This window comes from Esox lucius, chromosome 17 (assembly GCF_011004845.1).
Source record: "Esox lucius isolate fEsoLuc1 chromosome 17, fEsoLuc1.pri, whole genome shotgun sequence".
NCBI classification, from domain to species: Eukaryota; Metazoa; Chordata; class Actinopteri; order Esociformes; family Esocidae; genus Esox; species Esox lucius.
Window position 1 is genome coordinate 12,254,537 of NC_047585.1, and position 22,014 is coordinate 12,276,550.

Consider the following 22,014-nt stretch of genomic DNA (forward strand, 5'->3'; position numbering starts at 1 on the left):
TGCTTTTACAGCTGTAATTTAAGTCTTTGTACAAAATGTACAGGAAGTGTCAGACACATGAAAAAGCGATGTACATTGAAAACACTCAATGTAAAAACAGAAAAAGCCAGTTGGTTTTGGTGCTAAAATTACACTCACTTATTGCTGCAGCGAGTTTGGCTAGGAAAACGGATGGGAGACATCAAGGTAAACATACTAAATTATCGTAATTGCTGGGTCCTGGTTTCCCACCACTGTCACAGTACAACCATTTGAAAAAGGCAAGGGCTAGGCCTCAAGCCCAAGGGTTGGTGTACTCGAGTTTCTGAATTTAGCAAAAGTTGACAAATAAACACACAAATACTACTATGCACACAGAGAGCCATTGCAGAGTAAGTCGTCTTTGTTGCCATCTGATAGTAGGGCGGACATAAAGGAGGCCCCGTTTAACGGATATGGGCATCACAGCAAATAGCAGCTTAAAAAAACGAAATTAGACTCAGCCCCTGCAAGGCAGAACTAGGAATGAACAAAACACTAATCAAAATCTTCTTTTTTGAAGCAAAAAGAATTTGGTTTATGTAGAAACAAGCACTGTTTTGCATTTGGATATTTTCCTCTACTTTAAAAGAGTTAAAGCTTAAAAAAAGAAATCTAAACGAGCATAACCCAACCCCTCCCATTACCCACGGATCCCCCTCTGTAAATGGAGTCCGATGTTGGTGATAAAAAGCTACGAAACCTGGGGTTACTATATATCAATCTGCAATATATTTTATATACAGTACCAGTCAATTTATTTGACTATTTTCCACATTCTAGAAAAATTGTGAAGACATCAAACTATGAATTAACACATATGGAATCATGTAGCAACCAAAAAGGTCTTAAACAGATCAAAATACATTTAGTTTAGTAAATTCATACAATAATCCACCCTTTGCATTGATGACAGCTTTGCACACTCATGGAATTCTCACAACCAGTTTCATGAGTTAGTCACCATAGGTTGGTTACTTTGATTAACACCTTTTTGGTTACTACATTCCATCTGTGTTATTTCATAGTTTTGATGTCTTCACTATTATTCTATAATCTGGAAAATTGTCAAAATAAAGAGTAGGTGTCCAAACTATTGACTGGTACTGTATATTAAATTGTATTAGCATTCAATATATTTTACTACACAACATTATGGTGGCATGTTTGCTTATTTTTTCTTTTTTAAATTCTATTATATATAAACCAGAGGAAAGTAAAGAAAAAACAATTAATCAACAGACAAACAAAAAGGGGAAATTAAAAACTAAGCAACAGACGGCAGCCTTGTCCCTGCCACCCCAACCTTACCCAGGGTGCACCGGCTTGGGGGTTGGCTGAGGCCTGCCTAGCTGTACAGCGCTGTGAAACACACCTTAAATCTTAGCTCATGTTACACGTACAGTCGTGATCAAGGCACAGGGATCTTCTAAGTAATTTTTTTTCTTCAATAAAGTTGTACAAAATAATACATTTTACAGTCTGTACAAGAATAATAGTCCAGCAGTAAAGTAAAGACTGACATGTTGAGAGCTCAGAGGCTGGGAGAGAGGAGAGGTGGGAGGAAACAGGACAGGGATGAGGAGGGGTACGTGATGAAGGCCGGACTCTGTGCGTTTGCGCGTGTGTGGGGGTCATGTCTGTCTTTTTCTTCCCCAACGTTTTGTTTGTTGCTGATATTTTTTGCTAACTAAATAAACCCGCTTCTATAATCCCCAAGTGTTGCAAATTGTTCATGTTCAGGTTGCTGGAGTTGGCTAGAAGTGGAACAACAGGAGAATGAGAAGAAGAGTAGGGCGGATTTGGGAGGTAGGAAACAGGAGAACCAGGGTAAGATGGTGCACAAAGGCATATCGCGCACACACAGTGTACACCAACACACAGCACATGGGAAGCTAACAAACTGAAAAGTTGACATGTTATTACCGGAATATATTATATATATGTGTATATATATATATATACATACATACATACATATATACACACATATATAAATATCTATATATATTTATATAGCTTGTTTTTTTTTTGCACTGCATGAAATTCAATTTATGCATGGATAAATGCATTGTATGTTTTCGCCTATCCTCTTCATTGATTCCAGAAGCGAAAGTCATGTGAAAGTCTTACGTCCGAGTCACACTCAGCTGTACGTCCATCTGTCCCTCCGTTCATCCATTCCTGGGCGGAATCAGCTCCCAACCCCCCACTTTATGGGTACATTCCTCCATCCCTTTAACTTGTCCATCCTCTCCTTCCCAGGATCCTTCAGCATATACGCTGTATCTCTGGAGAACTTCTAAGTCGCAGTAACTCAGGCACTGCACTTTAGCTTGTCAACACTGAAAACAGTGCGACAAGGTAAAAAGTGTGTGTGTGTGTGTGTCGGAATATTTCCAAGTGAAAAGAATGAACGTTAGACATTTTAACTTAGAAAAGGCTTTTGCGTGTATGAGAGTGTGTACATGTACGTGTTTGGGTGCCTGTGGTGTGCAGGACAACAGGTGGATGAAGAGCCATCTGCAGTCCTGAGCACGGGTTCAAAGTGCGGTGGAGAGTTGAGCAGTCCCCGGCTTGTTACTGGTACGGCGCTGTGTTTGGGAGTCACATCTTTCGAAAACAGTGTCACCAGGAGCTGTCTGTCAGGATGGAAGGGGAGGGGCTGGCAGAGTGAGGAGGGGGCTAACTGGTCAACGATTGGCGGAACACCCGGGGTCTCCCAACTCCCATCACAAGAGCTCGTACTGCCGTAGGTGCATCCTCTGAATGATGTCTCGACAGTCGTTGAAGACGCGCCTGATGTTTTCCGTGTCCACTGCGCAGGTGAAATGGGGGTAGCAATAGTGCCTGCCGTCTCCGCTGGCTGTGCTGATCCTCTGAAAAGGCCACATAGAAGATAACGGATTAATAATCAAATAGGTTTGAGTACAAACTAGCTGGACACTGCTACACCCAGTTTTTTTAACAATCCAAATCAGCCTTTTTTCTTGCAAAAAACCTAACTAATAAACCGCCAACATACCAGAAACTCGTCGCGAATGAAGTACTTCGCCCTTGTCACCCGGGGATCCTCTCCTGGCTCTGGTGTTGCTAGTTGACAATGACAAATACACCAAACTCAGAAGGTATCATCATCTGTTTGATCCATGTATGTATACCAGGCATTTTAACTCCAACCAGTGAATTAGTCCATGCCAGCAAGATTCACCAGAGAAGAGTTGTGTCAATCAGTAGATGAAGAGATCCAAGGTCTTTCAAATCATATTATTCCAATTGTTAAATTTACAGACACAAAAGAAAAGATGTTGTCAGCCTTAAACAGTGACAGGAGAGCTAAAGAACAATATTATATTTCCCCTTACCATCATCCGGTGTAGTGTAGCGTGTAAATTCTGGGAAATACTCGTCGATTTTAGATTTCCCTGCCAGCACCTTCTCGGCCAGCAGGTCCTGTTTGTTCAGGAAGAGGATGACAGAAATGGTTCGTAGCCACCTGAGGAGAGAATCAACTGCAGAATGAGTATATAACAGGTGGATGTACACAAGTTAATGACCAATCTATTCTCACAGCACAAGGGTCTACAAATCACAGACCTAGAGTTCTGGCACGTTGAATTTTAATTTATCATGAAAGGTAAGTCCATATCGGCAACTGCCGGGGCTGAAATTCAGCGCGTCAAGGAGCGGCTTTGTGGCTTTCTGAGAGGGGTAGAGTGGGGGTGAGGCCTGAAAGGGGGAGAGAGGAAGAGAAGCACAGAGGTCTTGCCTGTTGTTCCAAATGTTCTTGAAGAGGTTGAGGGCCTCCTGCAGGCGGTTGGTCTGGTTATCTTCCCGGATCACCATGTTGTAGCTGCTGCTGGCCACCACAAAGATAATGGCTGTCACGTCTGGAGGGTTATGGAGAGAGTCACCGCAGGGTTAGACATGATACACAGGACAGATTCACTGATGTGAAGGCAAACATCACCAACCCATTTGCTACAGGCTTACTGATCAAGGTACAACTAGCCCAACGGTACTGGGTGGGACTGAAAAGCCTTACCGTTAAAACACTGAATCCACTTCCGGCGCTCGTCCCTCTGACCTCCAACATCGAACATACTGGCAGGGAAGAAAAGCCTGTTCATCTACAGCCCAATTGATCAACCGATAACACATTACAGCAAAACGGGGGGGGGATACACAGTTTGTCTTCCATTTTAAGAAAAATGTCTGCCACACAAAACTCACTGGAAATTGACTTTGTCCACTTGGAATCTTGTCTCAAAGATCCCTGAAGTCAGTACTCTGCATCTCAATAAGTCCTGGTCGGTGGGAGTGTAGTCATTTTGCTTCACGATTTCAATCTTATCTAAAAAGCTGTAAAAGAGATGACACGTTTATAGACACGAATAGAGGACACTGTTATATTTACAAGAGGTTCTGGAATATGGCCAGTGTACCACGATGCAACATGGAGTGCCTGGATACAACCCTTAGTCATAGTATACTGGCTATCATGGGCGGGGTCGTCCATCTTGCAAAACGCCAGAGGGACAGGACCATTATTACTGGGTAGCAGATAAAAAAGTATATACTATATTAGTCAAATGTTTGGACACACCTACCCATTCAAGGGCATTTCTTTATTTGTACTATTTTCCACAATGTAGAATAATAGAAGACATCAAAACTATGAAATAACACAAAAGGAATGATATCCAGGGTTTTTCCTAGCTCAAAATTAGGCAAACGTGGTACCCCAATCCCCACACTCCACCTGTAGCTCCGTAATATACTTTATATAATATTTGGCTACACACTTGACATTTTTTATTATTATAGGGCCGGTTTCACAGACATTGATTAAGCCTAGTCTAGGACTAATAAATCAAGTTCAATAGAAAACTCCATTGAGCATTTCTTTTTTTTGTCCAAGACTAAGCTTAATCTGTGTCTGCGAAACCAGCCCATAGTGTTAAATCTGCCCTGTTGTCCATGTCCCCTTCAGCAACTAATGCAGACCACAATATCTTCCCTAACAGTAACCAAAATACAAGCAATATATTTATTTTTACATACATACGTACATATATAGAACGAGAGAACTTCTGTAATATATTTTTATTTTTATACAAACGTTCTCTCGTTCTCCTCTGCCAGTCGATGATTCATAGAAATGTTTTCTTTTATTTAAGTGCATCCAGCCTATAGTTTCTGCATGGCTGTTTTGCTAAGCCACCAATCACACTGGCTCCACAATGCTTCTGGCATACAGAGCATATCATTCCCCCTTCATTATGTCTGAGCCACACGAAAACATTTAGCCAGTGAGTGTCAAAACCACTCATTCTATATTCATTAGAGTATATAGGAATCACATAAAAATACAAAATCACTCATCAGTATATAATTATTCACAATCAATATAATTGTTTTCAATTTTTTATGTTATGCAATGTTCCTGTTAATTTGACTTGCATAAAAAAACGCAAAAGAGCTGTATATATTACAGCCTTGTTGCGTTGTTTTTACATGCTTGCCTTGACTCCACATTGTTTATATCCCTCTCGACTGCCTTCAGCTGTAGTGACTTAAATATGTTAATCGTATATATTTTTTACACTGTATATTATATAATGTTTTTGGTGAATGTACATATCCTAGTCTGATTGTCTTTTCACCAGTAATCTTCATCAGTCTCACAAACTCTCTTAAAAAAAGAAACTGTAATTCTACTAGAAAAAAATGTAAAAAATATTATGCAGATTGAATGTAGTTTAGGGGAAATTATGTTTTATTGAAATATTTTGATATGCTTGTGTGTAAAAGAAAACTAGGATCCACTTGTTATTCTGACGTCACTCATCTCCGCGATGTCAGGATCGGTGTGGACCCGCCTTTGAGTTATGAATGCAGGAAAAACCTGGTGTTGTAACCCAAAACGTGTTAAACTAATTAAAATACATCTATATTTTAGATTCTTCAAAGTAGCCAACCTTTGCCTTGATGACAGCTTTGCACACTCTTGGAATTCGCTCAACCAGCTTGCTGTGTAGCCATGCTGTGGTAGCCATGCTGGTTAAATGTGCCTCCTAAATAAATCATAAACAGTGTCACCAACAAAGCAGCCCCACACCATTACACCTCCTACACCATGCTTCATGGTGGGAACCACACATGCGGAGATCATCCGTTTACCTAGTCTACGTCTCACAAAGACACGCTGGTTGGACCACAATTCTCAAATATGGAATAAATCAGACTAAAGGACAGATTTCCACCACTCTAATGTCATTTTCTCATGTTTCTTGGCCCAAACAAGTCTCTTCTTAATGGTGTCCTTCAGTAGAGTTGTTTCCTTCCAGCAATTTGACCATAGAGACCTGATTCATGTAGTCTCCCTTGACTAGTTGATGTTGAGATGTGTTGGTTACTTGAACTCTGTGAAGCTTTTATTTGGGCTGCTATCTGAGATGCAGTTAATTGCTGACTTCTGAGGCTGTTAACGCTAATGAACGTATTGTCTGCAGCTGAGGTATCTCCGGGTCTTCCTTTTCTGTAGCAGTCCTCATTTCTTTGCTTATTTGAGCTGTTCTTGACATAACATGGACTGCTACAGTATAGATATAATTATGGTCTTCCTTTTATCCAACTTACCTTGTCACCCTCTCTACAACCACCCTAACGTATTAAGAAGGAAATCATTTCTACAAATAACATTTGAACAAGGAACACCTTGTGTTCATTGAAATGCATTCCAGTTGACTAACTCATAATGTTTTTTGAGAGAATGCCATCAGTGTGCAAAGCTGTCCTCAAGGCAAAGGGTGGCTATAATATGAACTGTATTGTGATCTATTTAACACTTTTTGCCAGGTTCGAATCCGATAAGGGCAACAGAATTTATTCATTTTAATTGCAGTCCAGCTGAACCAGGGGCTTGCTTGGTTGCTTTTCTGGTTTTGGTTGCTACATGATTCCATGTGTTATTTCATAGTTTATATGTTTTATATAATTATTTTTTACAGGCTGGCAGTTGATGAGTGTTTAATTACTTAATTAAAAATGTTCTGTTGTTACAATAATCTAAATTAAATGTTTAGCTAATTAGTGGGCAAAGCCCATCCACCTAACTAAGATGGATTGACCTGATTATCTGAGGTCGCACAATTCATATTTAAAGTTAAACACACATCAAAGGGAGTAGGACCTAATCTGACTGTTAGTTAAGGGAAGTCAAAGTCTTATTCATAAAATGCACCGAATAACAGTGTCATTCTGAACAACAAAATTCTTGTGATATGGCACGTGATATCTATGCAGTAGATACTACTTGTCCTACACTGTCAGAAAAGATCATGCATTGTAAAAAAAACGGAAAAGAAAACGCTATCACTGCATCCTCAGAGAAAAACATTTTCAATATCCATTCATTTCTGGTATTAATTTAAGTTGATACAAACATAATTTGGTTTACATGGGACTGCTGGGTCAAGGCTTGTTTCCAAGCATCTGGCCTTTCCGTGTTGTTTGTTCCATGCAGTAAGCTATACGTAGCTGTAAGTATAACATTAAATAATATTTTTCATTTAAAAAAAAGGTACATATTTATATGTATATCTTAAATATTTATCTGGCTACAAACGTTACGCCTAATTAATATTAGCATTGTCATCGGACCGAGTCATTGTTAATAAAAGAGAGATGATCACTAATGAATCTTGTGTAAAGGGAAATTAGTTTGTGAATAAGTTAGTCTGTTAGCGGGTAATAGCCATGACATAATTTGCATAAGCATTTGTGACTCTGCATTGCAGTGTAGAAAAAGGCAGCTCCCTCCAGCCCCTGCAACCTTTTTTTATTACCCTGGTAATAACATATACCTTGGGACTATTTCAAGACTGCCCAACCCTACTATGCGCCGCACCAAACGCAAAGTAGGGCGCATATGCTACTCAAAGCATGACATCAAAAAGATGACATTAGCTAGCAACTATACTAGCCATCATTCAAAAACTATTGTATAAATTAACAACAAATGGACTTGAAATTCAATCGCAGCTATACATTTATTAACTTGTAGTCCCATCAGTGTTAATTTCCTTCCCATATACAGGGCGGAAATAAGGATTCAAAACGTCAACAATATAAAAACATACACTAACATTCAAAGGTTTGAGGTCACTAAGGCATTTCCTTTTTTTCGTATAAAAAAAAGTTTATTAAATAACAACAAATTAATCAGAAATACAATATAGGCATTGTTTATGTGGTAAAATACTATTGTAAATGGAAACAGTTGATTTTTAATGGAGTCACTACACAGGCGTACGGAGGCCCATTATCAGCAACCATCGGTCAAGTGTTCCAATGGCACTTTGTGTTTGCTAATCCAACTAAGAATCATATAACGGGCAGCTGTAACAATAGCTGAAGTATAGTGAAATACAAAAACAACATCCCTATAGCCTAATTCAATACATTGAGGTTGGCTGGGGATGGTTTTTAAGTTGCAATGATCCATCAAATCAGTAATGTGGATAACGACCGCAAACTAAAAGTACTGTAGCCCACCAGTTTGATGGTGCTATTGCAAATATTACATTGATGCACTACTCAATAATATATTGGAGAATAACTTTTTACTACCAACACTTCTCACTATTCTGATATTTTGAGATACTGCATTTTTGAAAGCTGAAAGCCAATCATCAAGACTGAAACAAAAAAGGCATGAAATGTTTCACTTTATGTGTAATGAAACTAGAATATATGAAGGTGTCACTTTGATTTGAATATTTTCACAATATTCAATTTATTTGAGAAGCATCTGTAATACAGAGCTCTAGGAAAGTAGACATTTATTTTAAACTAGGTTACAGTACTGAACAATGCAGTCTCCATCTTTCAATGTTTTGTTCATTTCCAGCTCTGTCACAAGTAAACCAAAATAATCAATAATGGCATTCGTTGAAATTCTATTTGTATCATAAATGTAATACATTTTTATTGATAGATAGTTTCAGCCCTATTTATAACAGCAGTGGCCGAGGTCAAGTGGTTGGAAAGATGATGACTTACTAAGACCAAGAAAAACCCATAGCTACTGACAGTACCTGTTGTTGCAGGTAAAAGGTGCAAGTCTTGTATTTATATTTTTTGTCTTTCAAATAATAATTCTTATGAAATCTGAAAAATTTACACTTACGATATCTTATATTCATAGTATTTTTCCCTGGCTGGAAATATGACAAACTTAAAATTATTTCATAATCTCTTAATGGTCTAATATTTCAATCTGGCAGGTCCTCAGGCTATGGCCTTCCAGTGTCTGTAAGTCCTACAAGCGCTACCAAGTCCTAGAAACACTACCAATTTTGTGTGTAAATAGCAAGTGCGTACACTCACCTAAAGGATTATTAGGAACACCTGTTCAATTTCTCATTAATGCAATTATCTAATCAACCAATCACATGGCAGTTGCTTCAATGCATTTAGGGGTGTGGTCCTGGTCAAGACAAACTCCTGAACTCCAAACTGAATGTCAGAATGGGAAAGAAAGGTGATTTAAGCAATTTTGAGCGTGGCATGGTTGTTGGTGCCAGACGGGCCGGTCTGAGTATTTCACAATCTGATCAGTTACTGGGATTTTCACGCACAACCATTTCTAGGGTTTACAAAGAATGGTGTGAAAAGGGAAAAACATCCAGTATGCGGCAGTCCTGTGGGCGAAAATGCCTTGTTGATGCTAGAGGTCAGAGGAGAAAAGGCAGACTGATTCAAGCTGATAGAAGAGCAACTTTGACTGAAATAACCACTCGTTACAACCGAGGTATGCAGCTAAGCATTTGTGAAGCCACAACACGAACAACCTTGAGGGCGGATGGGCTACAACAGCAGAAGACCCCACCGGGTACCACTCATCTCCACTACAAATAGGAAAAGAGGCTACAATTTGCACAAGCTCACCAAAATTGGACAGTTGAAGACTGGAAGAATGTTGCCTGGTCTGATGAGTCTCGATTTCTGTTGAGACATTCAGATGGTAGAGTCAGAATTTGGCGTCAACAGAATGAGAACCTGGATCCATCATGCCTTGTTACCACTGTGCAGGCTGGTGGTGGTGGTGTAATGGTGTGGGGGATGTTTTCTTGGAACACTTTAGGCCCCTTAGTGCCAATTGGGCATCGTTTAAATGCCACGGCCTACCTGAGCATTGTTTCTGACCATGTCCATCCCTTTATGACCACCATGTACCCATCCTCTGATGGCTACTTCCAGCAGGATAATGCACCATGTCACAAAGCTTGAATCATTTCAAATTGGTTTCTTGAACATGACAATGAGTTCACTGTACTGAAATGGCCCCCAGAGTCACCAGATCTCAACCCAATAGAGCATCTTTGGGATGTGGTGGAACGGGAGCTTCGTGCCCTGGATGTGCATCCCACAAATCTCCATCAACTGCAAGATGCTATCCTATCAATATGGGCCAACATTTCTAAAGAATGCTTTCAGCATCTTGTTGAATCAATGCCACGTAGAATTAAGGCAGTTCTGAAGGCGAAAGGGGGTTAAACACAGTATTAGTATGGTGTTCCTAATAATCCTTTAGGTGAGTGTATATTGGGGGTGCGGTAATATGGGTTGGTGTGGCTTCAGTGCCAGGCCAGAATTTCTGTCCCAATGTCTCCCTACTGGCCATTTACCATAAACCCCAGAGGTACATAATGATATTATAAACTGGTAACCAACGCATTTTCCGAATTTCCATAGTATATTGTGACAGGAATTCATCCTTTTTAATATATCCTACAATCCCATTTCCAAAAAGTTGGGATGCTGTGTAAAATGAAAATAAAAACAGAATGCAAAGAAGTGCAAAACATTTAAATCCTACATTCAACAGAAAATAGTATAAAGACAACAAATCAAATTTTATTGTTCCTAGAAAAAACAATATACTCACTAGGGGTGGGACGATATGAGAATTTCATGCCATGATTTGCCTGGCAAAAATTATCCTGATTAATCATAATCCCAATAACAATTCTGGTTTCTAGCTCAAAATGGCTGATCGGATATTCTTCTATTACATAAATATTGTTCTTGTGCATTTAAAAACCATTAAAACAATAATATCAAAGAAGGTTTTTATTGCATTAATACTAAAACATGTAAATCTCCAAATGTAAATCGTTGCCAACCTCATTGACAATACATCACAGAGGATAGTGGCATTTAGTGAGATGTGCTTTACTAGATAAATTAAACAAGTAGCCAGGAACACTTCGGTAACTGGCAAGACATTTTTCAAGTCACTTATCTGAGGATCAGGGGTGAAAATAGATTTCATTTCTTACCGGTACTGACGTGTGGGTGCATGCACTTGCGTGTGCATTTTATGTGCATTATTAGCCTATTTCATGTGTCGATTATCTATAATAACTTCACAATTCATTATAACAGCTCCTGTTATGTTGTGCACATTGCATTGTGCAGATCATGCAGATAGACAATGTTATTTTGACAAATGATATTCTAATTGTTTTCTGTCACTTTCGGTAGGAAAGCATTAACAACTAGCCAACAAGATAAACACAATTATAATTAGAAAATCAAAAATGTATAATAATTGATTTCCTATTATTCATATTTTCTACAATTTGCAGTTTGTTTACAGGTTTTTTCTGCATGCCTCTCTCATAGCTGCAAGTTTTCTAGGAGAAATAGTATTCATTAGTTTGAGCTCTACATTGTTTCAACTGGGTATTTCGGGCAGTAATGGAATGGACAGGTATTTGCATATAGTGGGAAGTGGAGTTTTTTGTGATCAGAAGCTTTTTTTGTAAGCTATAAATGTAGAGGTTAGACAAGTGCTGTTGTAAAGGAATTAGAAAACTGTATTCTATAAATCCTTCTCCATCCCAAAGAATAGCCTACTGTTGACTTTGTGTGTGCGGTGATAAAATAGAAGCACCATAACTCTTGAGCGACATTCATTTTAATTACTAGCCTACTATTAGACACCCCACACACGCATTTATAGCCCTACACATGTAGTCTACACAGGACAGGTAGGCCTACACATGTAGTCTACACAGGACAGGTAGGCCTACGCATGTAGTCTACACAGGACAGGTAGGCCTACGCATGTAGTCTACACAGGACAGGTAGGCCTACGCATGTAGTCTACACAGGACAGGTAGGCCTACACATGTAGTCTACACAGGACAGGTAGGCCTACACATGTAGTCTACACAGGACAGGTAGGCCTACGCATGTAGTCTACACAGGACAGGTAGGCCTACACATGTAGTCTACACAGGACAGGTTGGCCTTGTTCATGACGAAGCAATATCCTATTCAACAAATAAATGAAAGCGCACAAATTAGTGGACATGTGCAACATTTGGCCACTGTCAGACTGGTTAAAACAATTTAGCGGACTTAATGCCGCCTTTTTGTTTTTCGGACATATTATTCGGAGAATTGTTATTGTAATTAGCAATATTCTTCTATTCTCTTACCTGGCTTACTTTAATCTTTGCTCAAATTCTTCAATTAAATAAATCTGGTTCTTGTGCATTTAAAAAGCCTTTTCAGTCAAATATAATCAAAGAATGGTTTTCTTGCAATAATACAAGAAAATGTAAATCTCTATTTATATGGGTGCTGGCTAGCAGAGCCATTCAGCTATATTGACAATACATTGCAGAGGATGTTTAATGATGTAGTACAACAGGAGATGAGATGTATGCTCCTCTTGTATAATAAAATAAGCAGTCAGGGAAACATCAGCAACTGGCAGAGCTTTTTCAAGTCACTCATGTGAGAAATATCGTCATTTACCATTATCCCGATTATGGAATTTCTCCATGATTATTTTCCATCACGATTAGTACTGACATCATCTATCGTCTAGGGCTGTACGATTTACCGAATTATAATCGAAATTGCGATATTGACATGTGCAATATCCAAATCGCCAACTTGTGCGATTTCCAGCTCTAGCAAAAAAGTGAATTAGATGTGCTTTACTCGAGGCAAATAGCACGCATTGTACATATGTCATAGATTTTCTTGCGGCTGCTGTACGTATTTTTGTAGATTACTTAAATATTGAACAAATGTTGTTAACTTTTTGTATACTAAATGGTCTTTCAATCTTAGTTTGAGTTAACGCTGCAACTGTTGGTGAAGACGTCTGCTTCAAGTTAGCGAGTGGCACCAAGATATTGTCCCACACACACAACAGCATGGTTATTAAAAGTTTTGGCTTGAATGCCGGTGCCTACAAACATGCTTAATATGGGTGAAAATATACCTCAGGGGTTGAGTTTTGTCTAACCAGCTGTGACAACGGCACAAACACAGTAAACGCTGCAAACGCCATTGCATTAAACGAGCAGTTACACGAATAGTTTGACAGGCTGCACCTTCAAATTAGTATCGTCCCATCCCTCATGCCCACTGTGAATTTGATGCCAGCACCACGTTTCAGAAAAGCTGGGACAGGTGCAAACAAAAGACTGGAAAAGATGTGGAATACAAAAAAAAAAAACAAAGATGGTGGAACATCTCACAACTAATTAGATTTACTGGCAACAGGTCAGTAACATGATTGGGTATAAAAAGTGCATCCAAGATAGGTTGAGTTTTTTTAGAAGTAAAGATGGGGAGGGGTTCACCACTCTATGAAAGACTGCGCAGGCCAATAGAGCAACAATTTAAGAATAACTTTTCTCAACATAAAATTGCAAAGCGTTTGGGGATCTCATCATCTACGATACATAATATAATTCAAAGATTCAGAGAATCCGGAAAAATCTCTGTAAGCAAGGGACAATGCCGAAAACAAATATTGGATGGCCGTGATCTTTGGGCCCTCAGTTGGCACTGCATTAAAAACCGACATGATTCTGTAGTGGAAGTCACTGCATGGGCTCAGGAACACTTCCGAAAACCATTGTATGTGAACACAGTATGTCGCTGCATCCACAAATGCTAGAGAAAACTCTCCCATGCAAAGAAGAAACCAGATATAAAAAAGATCCAGAAACGCTGCTGTGTTCTCTGGGCCCAAGCTCATTTAAAATGAACTGGGGTAAAGTGGAAAACTGTCCTGTGGCCTGACAAACCAAAATCTGAAATTATTTTTGGGAATCATGGACTCCCACTGAAAACATTTGGTGAATTATGAAATGAAAAATATGACAAAGGAGACCCCAAACTATTGAGCAAATGAAATCCTATTTCATGCAATTTTTCACTTACAAAACTACAGCAAATGGCATCACTTTCCAAACGCTAATGAAGAGGAGATGCAACACAGTAATAAACAAGCCCCTGTCCCAACTATTATGATACGTGTTGCAGGCAAATTCAAAATGGGCATATATTTTTCCAAAAACAATAATATTCCTCTGGTTGAACATTTGATATGTTGTCATTGTACTGTTTTCAATTAAATATTGGGATTAAATTATTCACATTACAGCGTACTAACTTTTTGGGAACAGAGTTGTACCCCTTTTTTGGAAACAGGGTTGTAACCCTAACCCAATTAAATTCTAACATGACTCCAACATTTATTCCTCATGCACTTAAAACCAAACCCCAAACAGTAGAAAAGACCAGCCATCAGCCTATCAACTGTGAAACATTGTCAAATACCAAGACCTCCCATGGTGCCACAGCTGCATCTGAGACATTACATTCCTTCATCTCTTGTCTATGACCTCAGGGCAATTAAGGTCACAGACAATTGAGGTCAGCAAATTGCATGGGAGATGGAGGGGCAACAGTGCGATGACCAGTCAATGTTTCACCATACATTTCCTGTACAACTAACCACACCATACGCATTCTCAAGATGACACTATAGTGGGCATTCCATCTCTGGCAAATTCCATAGCAGGAAGCCAGACAAGAGTGATACTGTGGGAGAGAGTGCCATTCACCAAATGGTAAAGCAAAAAACGATGGAGACCGCCTCCACGAGCGGCCAGCAGAGGTCACCACAGCAAGACCACAGAGGCTTGAAGCGTGAGTCACCAGCCATTAGCTCTGTCAGACACTGAAGTCAATGGAGCTGTTTTAGTAGTAATAGATAGTGAGTTGAGGAGGGGGTACCCTTTAAATGAGCTGGACACTGTTGAACCATGAAAGATGTTTAAGCTGAATATAAGAGAGCTAATATTACACTGGCTGATTTCTGAATTTCAGAGAACCAATGGTCTCCAACCTGATCTTGTCATCAGTCAGCCAACCACTGTTTGGAACCACCCTTCTATCCCAGGCGGACGCCCTCGTTCTTTTCTGCATATGAACCTGAAGTGGGGACTCCTGTCATTTGGGTAGAGGGTCCTGCGAAAATGATATGATAACCTCATGGCGTGGTTAAAGGTCTTGTTTGTTGTGTCGTCTCAGGCAATCTGATAAAATAAGGGGAGCAAGCTCATAATCTATTCTCAACAAAGTGCTGTGATTGAGGGGTCTTTTTTTATGTTAGACTAAATACAACAGGCGTTTTCATTTGAATGATTTGTCCATTGAGTACATTTTGATGCATTTAATCCTAGATCATGGCAGCCAAACCCTATGGGGAATTTCCCGTCTGCCAAACCAAATGATCTGGAGCTGCCTGAAGCTTCTCCACGTGTCTCAAGTTCTGCATATTAGTTTAGCCTTCATTTTCAGCACAGTTTAATTTTCATTCGTAGAGGACAGGCAACTCTACTTATCATAGTATTCTGCAAAACAAAACCAAATATAACATCAAGCATAATGTTTTCTGTAGGTCAAAAAAGAGACCACATTCAATTGTTAATCATAAGTCTTCAAGCTTAACTGGTGAATCATTCTGCATAGTAACCTTTGGATTTCTTTATGCATTTCAATCTTCTTGAGTAATACAAAGTTGTTTAAATTAGCCTACAGTGTTGTTCTGAATGACTTAGAATGAATACATTTTAGATTTGATGGTGTTTAGAATAGCTTGCCAGAATATTTTGCCTAGAGGTAACTTAATTAAACAAGAACATTTCACCCCCTGCCCATTCTTTGCATATACAGAATATAGACTGTACAAATGCATGAAATGTGGTCCACACGTGCAAAAGCTTCACAAATATCTAGGTCTAGGTCTGGGAGACTAACCATCCAGAAAAATTCTGATTAGCAGTCACCACACTAAGACTTTCCAATAGGCCGAAATCTAGGTAGATAAGGCATTTAAAAACTGTCCCCAGAGCACTATTGAAGATCTCCAAGGTGATTCCCTTAAGGAATGCAGAGGCCTGGTAACCTGCCTCATGTCCGGTACTATGGAGAATCAGTGTGCTGCCTGCCCGCCGGCCTCTCAGGGTAGAGCTATGTAACTACCCCCCGAGATATCTAGGAATGTGACACACTGGGGTGAAATGTGACAGGAGCACTGCAGGTCACACAGAGAAAGAGCAGGGAAAGGACTGCCCTAAACAGACAGACAGATACTTGTGCAACAGTCCGATTTATTTTGTAATTTCAATCATTTGGCACAGCAACTTACAATTAGTGCATTCATTTTAAAATGGCTAGATAGGTAAACCATAGCACCCAGTAATAGTATTTTATTATAGTAAATACAGCTCCAGAAAAAATTGCGAGACCACTGCACCTTTTTCTTTCCTTTCCAAAAAATTGAAAAAGAAAGTTTTGAGTGAGGAACAGAAGTGTTCAATTTGCAGTGGTCTCTTAATTTTAACCCTTCTGTTCCTCACTCAAAACCTTCCCTTTTGACTTTTTTGGAAAGGAAAGAAAAAGGTGCAGTGGCCTCTTAATTTTTTCCGGAGCTGTATATTATTACCCAATAAAGTATCTAATAGTGCTAAAACAGCACAAAGACTAAAATGTTGACTGGTCCAGAGGAGCCCAGACAGAGGTGGCAGAAACACATCCAAGCATCTCGGTTGCTGTAGTTAGATGGCACAAGCAGGGAGCTCTGCAAATACTGAGTCGCAGAGATTAACCCTAAATTAGGGTTCCATTTTCTATGTGAAGTACGGTTGTACTCTTCAGATTTTGTAGAACAAGGGAATTTAACGCTTACCTTGAAACTGAGTGGTCAGAGATGAGTTGATGAGGAGCAACAACTACCCTACCGGTCAGAACATCTGCAGAACATAGCTTTTGTAAGCCACACCAGATAACAGTGTCTACTAAGTAACATTTTAAAAATGGACGGGACATGTAAATTAGGAGAAAGTCGAGGTACAAACTGTCTGGTGGCCAGACATCACTAGTTGCAGGATTTCAAGACAGAGTGACATTTATATAGACAGCCTCCCTTTTCTCACACACATATACATATAAACACACACATATATACACACACACTCACACACACATATATACACATACATACATACATACATACATACATACATATACAAAGGCAACCGCCCATGTAGCGAGCTATATATTATGCTGAGGTTGTTTTCATACCACAACTGCACTAATATGTCCAGTCCAAATCCACATGTATCTCCATTTTAGAATGACTCTCTATTCATAGTTTGTCCAATAATAACCCTTCACAGTGGTCAGACTAAATAATAGTGTTGCCCCAGTAACACTGCTAGACGCTGCTGGATGTAGATGACCAGCTGTGGTCCTATTGGTGGCAGAATGACGCTTATCCTGAACATTTTATTTTTACATTTTCTATTATTAGTTTGGTGATCTCAAAACTATTTCTAGGATATCGCCTTTATATTTATATGAACAGCTCTGGAAACATGTAATTTCACTTCCAGCACCATTCTGTGAGATTTCAAGAAATGTTGTTTAACTTGAAGTAACATTAGCCAAAGTCTGGTAACATGTTAATGTTCCACAAAGCAGGCTACAGTGTGGAATAACTTAATATGGCTTCGGCAATTCTCCAACAGTCTTAGCATTTTCCACCCAAATAAGTATGGAATCCCCCAAACGGTTGTTTCCTTTCAGAAATATGTATATATATATATATATATATATATATATATATATATATATATATATATATATATATATATATATATATATATATATATATATATATATATATATATATATATATATATATATATATATATATATATATATATATATATATATATATATATATATATATATATATATATATATATATATATATATATATATATATATATATATATATATATATATACATATTTCTACCAAGTTCACATGACTGAACTAAAACATCTAGTTCAGTTCAATAACAGATGTTTAATATAATTGGTCAGAATTGTTGCGATAATTTTCAGAGTAGACTATATCTTTAAAACACATTCCGGGTTAATATAAAATTGATCTAATTGTTGTTGTTTAAGATAAATATTCTTCAACTTCAGCTGAAAGAGTATTTCAAAATGTGGATTCCCAATGTCTGCAACTCTGGAATGGTCTCTCTGTCACTTCCCGGCCTGTACTGATCTGCCGTACAGCACAAAGTCTCATGTAGGAAAACACAGAGCCAGCCTTTCCAACAGATAATATTCCACAGCACACCAGTGAGCAGTGTCATGGCGGTGTTTGCTGGCTGAGCACATGCACTGAAAGAAACATGTGACCAGTCAAGATGCTTGAACAGCCCATGTGCAGTACCACTGTAGCAGGGAACCGAGACAGCCAGATTGGAAGGACACATGAATACATTGCCAGACATTAGCGAAAAAGGAATACAGTTTAAAATATATTTAATACAACACATAACACAGATTCCTTTGATGTGAATGACATGATCGTAATTAAAACAGAAATACTACATTGGTAAGAGACAAAATGTAGAATAATCCAACCCTTTACAACAGATTACAATTACTTCATTCAATATCGCAAACCAGAAACCCCTGATTTCAAATCTCCTTCTTATCCACTCCTAGGTTAGTTAAAGGGATGATTTGACAAAAAAATATATATGTGTGAAATTCCCCTTACCTGGTGTTGTGTTTGAAGAACAATAGTGTCAAATTTCATGATAAGCCATTCTTTAGTTTTTGCCCAGTCTGGAATTAGCATCATTAGCTTTGTGATTATACCCGATTAGCAAGTGCTACATTGAATGTGGAAACTAACGTGAACTCTTCTTACCAGTTTACAGAGGTGGAAAAAGTACAAAGTACAAGAACTCAACTGGGTTCAGCTGTGTTCACCACTATAGGGAAGTATCTAATTACGATCTAAGTAACCAGGTAAAGGGAGTTTGAAACTAACCAGTGATCAATTAAATAAAAAGGAAGAGTGTAAATGTCCAATTAATGTCACTGTTTAATTATGAACTCTGTTTCTCTGGTCATTTTGCTCTAACTTAGGAAAATCCCAAAACTGGTGAACACAGCCAAATACTTTTGAATATTTATCGTAACCAACAACAATTAGATCAATTTTATATTTACCCGGGGATGTGTTTTAAAGACATGTCTTAGAAAATTTTGTACTTTTCCCACCTCTGCTAGTTTAGTAATCAATCATGTTAGGAGTGATTTTTTTTAATGCACACTACTGCAGTAACTGCTGGAATGTAGCTGAACTGTTTTCCCCAACCACAGCATATGTTGCTGGGTGATGTCATTATAAAAAAAAAACACTTAACAACGGATATCATTGTCATTTATTTTCTTCCGTGGAGTTAAGAATTGTAGAGATGCGGTAAAGATTGCGGTGCAAATTGTGGATTATTGCCATAAAGTCCCATGATATTGAAGCGTCAGCAGTAGGGGTATAATGGTTTCATGGTTTCACGGTGCACCTCGGTTGTACAAACAGATGGTTCTTATACCGTTACCATTTTGTCATTCAAGGTATTGCATTAATAATAATAATTAATAAAAGTTAATTAACATTCATATTGTAGATATCAGTTCAATTAAGAGAGTCGGTTACATTTACACAGCATCATATAAACTTCACAAGACAAATCACTAAATTGATAGGTCCTCTGCTTTCATTCAATAGTCATTGAGACACGCGAACTGCATATCAGAGAGCGCAGCACACCGAAATGACAATGTCGGAACTTTCCTCAACGTAAGCGGCTGAAATATGCAGTGTGGGAATATTTTGGATATTTAAAAGTCCCAAGAGACATCATCAAAAGTTGATGGCTACCCAAAATATGCAAAGCATGTGTGAAAAAAGTGACGGATCTGGCGGGAAACACTTTGAACCTCAAGTTCCAACTGTGAGCATCATCCAACGGAATATGCAGAGGTCAATGTAAGTGAAAATATTGTATAGGTTAATGAATTATACTCCCCTTTCATGAATAACACAGTAAGATACAGTACATTTACCAAGTTTTGTATTGACTCATTAGATTACTAGGTAGGCTAACGTTATGTTTGCTCTGTCTCTCAGACCTGCAGCAAACGGAGTTAAGCGCATAGGCAACGTTACGATAGGCCAACTGTATGTTCATGTGTTAATTAGCTTGAGTGCAGCGCAACAGTGCAATATGTTTAATACTACTTATAATACGCATTTTTTTGCACTTGAAAAAAAAAAGGTTTACAAAATTATTTAGGCCTACATAAATTGGACAGTTGTGGGGAAAAGCACCAGTCAATAAACTGCTAGTTAATAATTTTGTTTATAATAATTAGGGTCTTAACTTTAACACAACCTGTTTTTTTTCAGTTGTAATTCAACTACAATCCCCTAGATGTCTCTGCAGCCACTGGTTAAGTAATCAATTTGCAGTTTAGAATTGAACGTATTGTTTTAACCCCGGTAGATGCTACCGGAGCCTCAGGGCACGCACTTCCAGACTCACAAACAGTTTTTCCCACCAGGCCATAAGGCTTCTCAACTAGCAGCACTGATCAATGATCACATCGATCACATGAACATTTCAAATATTCTGATGGCTTTCTATGCACATTAGCTTATTTTAATGTACCATTCATAGGCATATTACACTTATATTTATAATATTTAACATTTATATCTATATTTTCCATACACCCCAATCTACACTCTTTGGAATTGTTGCTATTTTACATTATGTATATTTTTGCTATACATTTGCTTTATAAAATTCTTAATGCTTACTGCATAGATGTCGTGTGCCATGTCACTAGAATGTCATTGTTCAGAATAACGCTATGTTATTCGGTCCATTTGATTCATTAAAGACTTTGAGCTAATGGTGTTCATCAACCATATTTCATACAAAACAAACATGTAATTGCTAATACTATTAGTAATAGGCATACACCATAATACTGTAATATCTTTTGAGACAGTTTATCATACCATGAAAATCTCATAACGTTACACCCCTACTCAACAAAATATAGCGGTCAGGTCCTGGCCACAGTACGCAATGCAGCAAGCTTCCTTATCAATTCGCTACGTGAAACAAACATAAAAAAAGTACACAAGTTTGGTATTATTAAAACATAGATCAGGATAAGTTCGATTTCAAAAGCGGATAACCAAACAGCGGTGCGCATAGCCTTCATTAACAACATCAGAAGGACATTTAATCAGGTGTGAGCCAGGCTAAGGTATTGTCACATTAGATTACAAATTAGCTAACTAACTCCAATTTCTGTGTTAAATGATACCTGTACTGTTAGGATTGCAGAGTAATTTTATTAATCAAAAAATACTGTACAAAAGAGTGAACACTATATTCCCCTTGGAATTCCCCTTTATAATTTATGAAAAAACTGAGCGATAAACATAGGAAGTATCAAGGCTGTTGAATAAAAGAAGTATATTGGAAAAAGTATTGGGAAAATTTGAATATGTTCTCACTGGGAAGATAATATCGACAAGCTTTTTGACTAAATGCTTTTTAAACAAAACCACCAGCCTTTGTTTGAAGTGCTTTCAAGTTTCCTCATGCAATGCAGCTTTTGCTAATCAGGTATGACGGTTTAAATTCATGAATTTGGACCAAGTTAATGATACTAACTCAGGCTGGCCGAAAAGTAAAGAAAGGCTTATCATGAAATT

The 22,014-nt window shown here is 38.3% G+C and overlaps 1 protein-coding gene across 4 annotated transcripts in view; it reads right to left on the minus strand.

Moving 5' to 3' along the window:
* Window positions 1-22,014, minus strand: part of LOC105023694 (guanine nucleotide-binding protein G(s) subunit alpha) — a 62,042-nt gene continuing 40,028 nt past the window's right edge. For 3 of the 4 annotated variants that reach the window (XM_020055145.3, XM_013131795.3, XM_013131796.3), the window contains 6 exons: window positions 4,252-4,380; window positions 4,064-4,122; window positions 3,788-3,908; window positions 3,384-3,514; window positions 3,044-3,111; window positions 1-2,897 (listed from right to left, as the gene is read on the minus strand). In XM_020055145.3, coding sequence (XP_019910704.1) covers window positions 2,751-2,897; window positions 3,044-3,111; window positions 3,384-3,514; window positions 3,788-3,908; window positions 4,064-4,122; window positions 4,252-4,380 — 655 coding nt within the window. In that variant the 3' untranslated portion in view covers window positions 1-2,750. Of the gene's footprint in view, window positions 2,898-3,043; window positions 3,112-3,383; window positions 3,515-3,787; window positions 3,909-4,063; window positions 4,123-4,251; window positions 4,381-18,990; window positions 19,097-22,014 lie in introns of those variants that run through there. The other variant, XM_013131797.3, reaches the window with a different exon arrangement.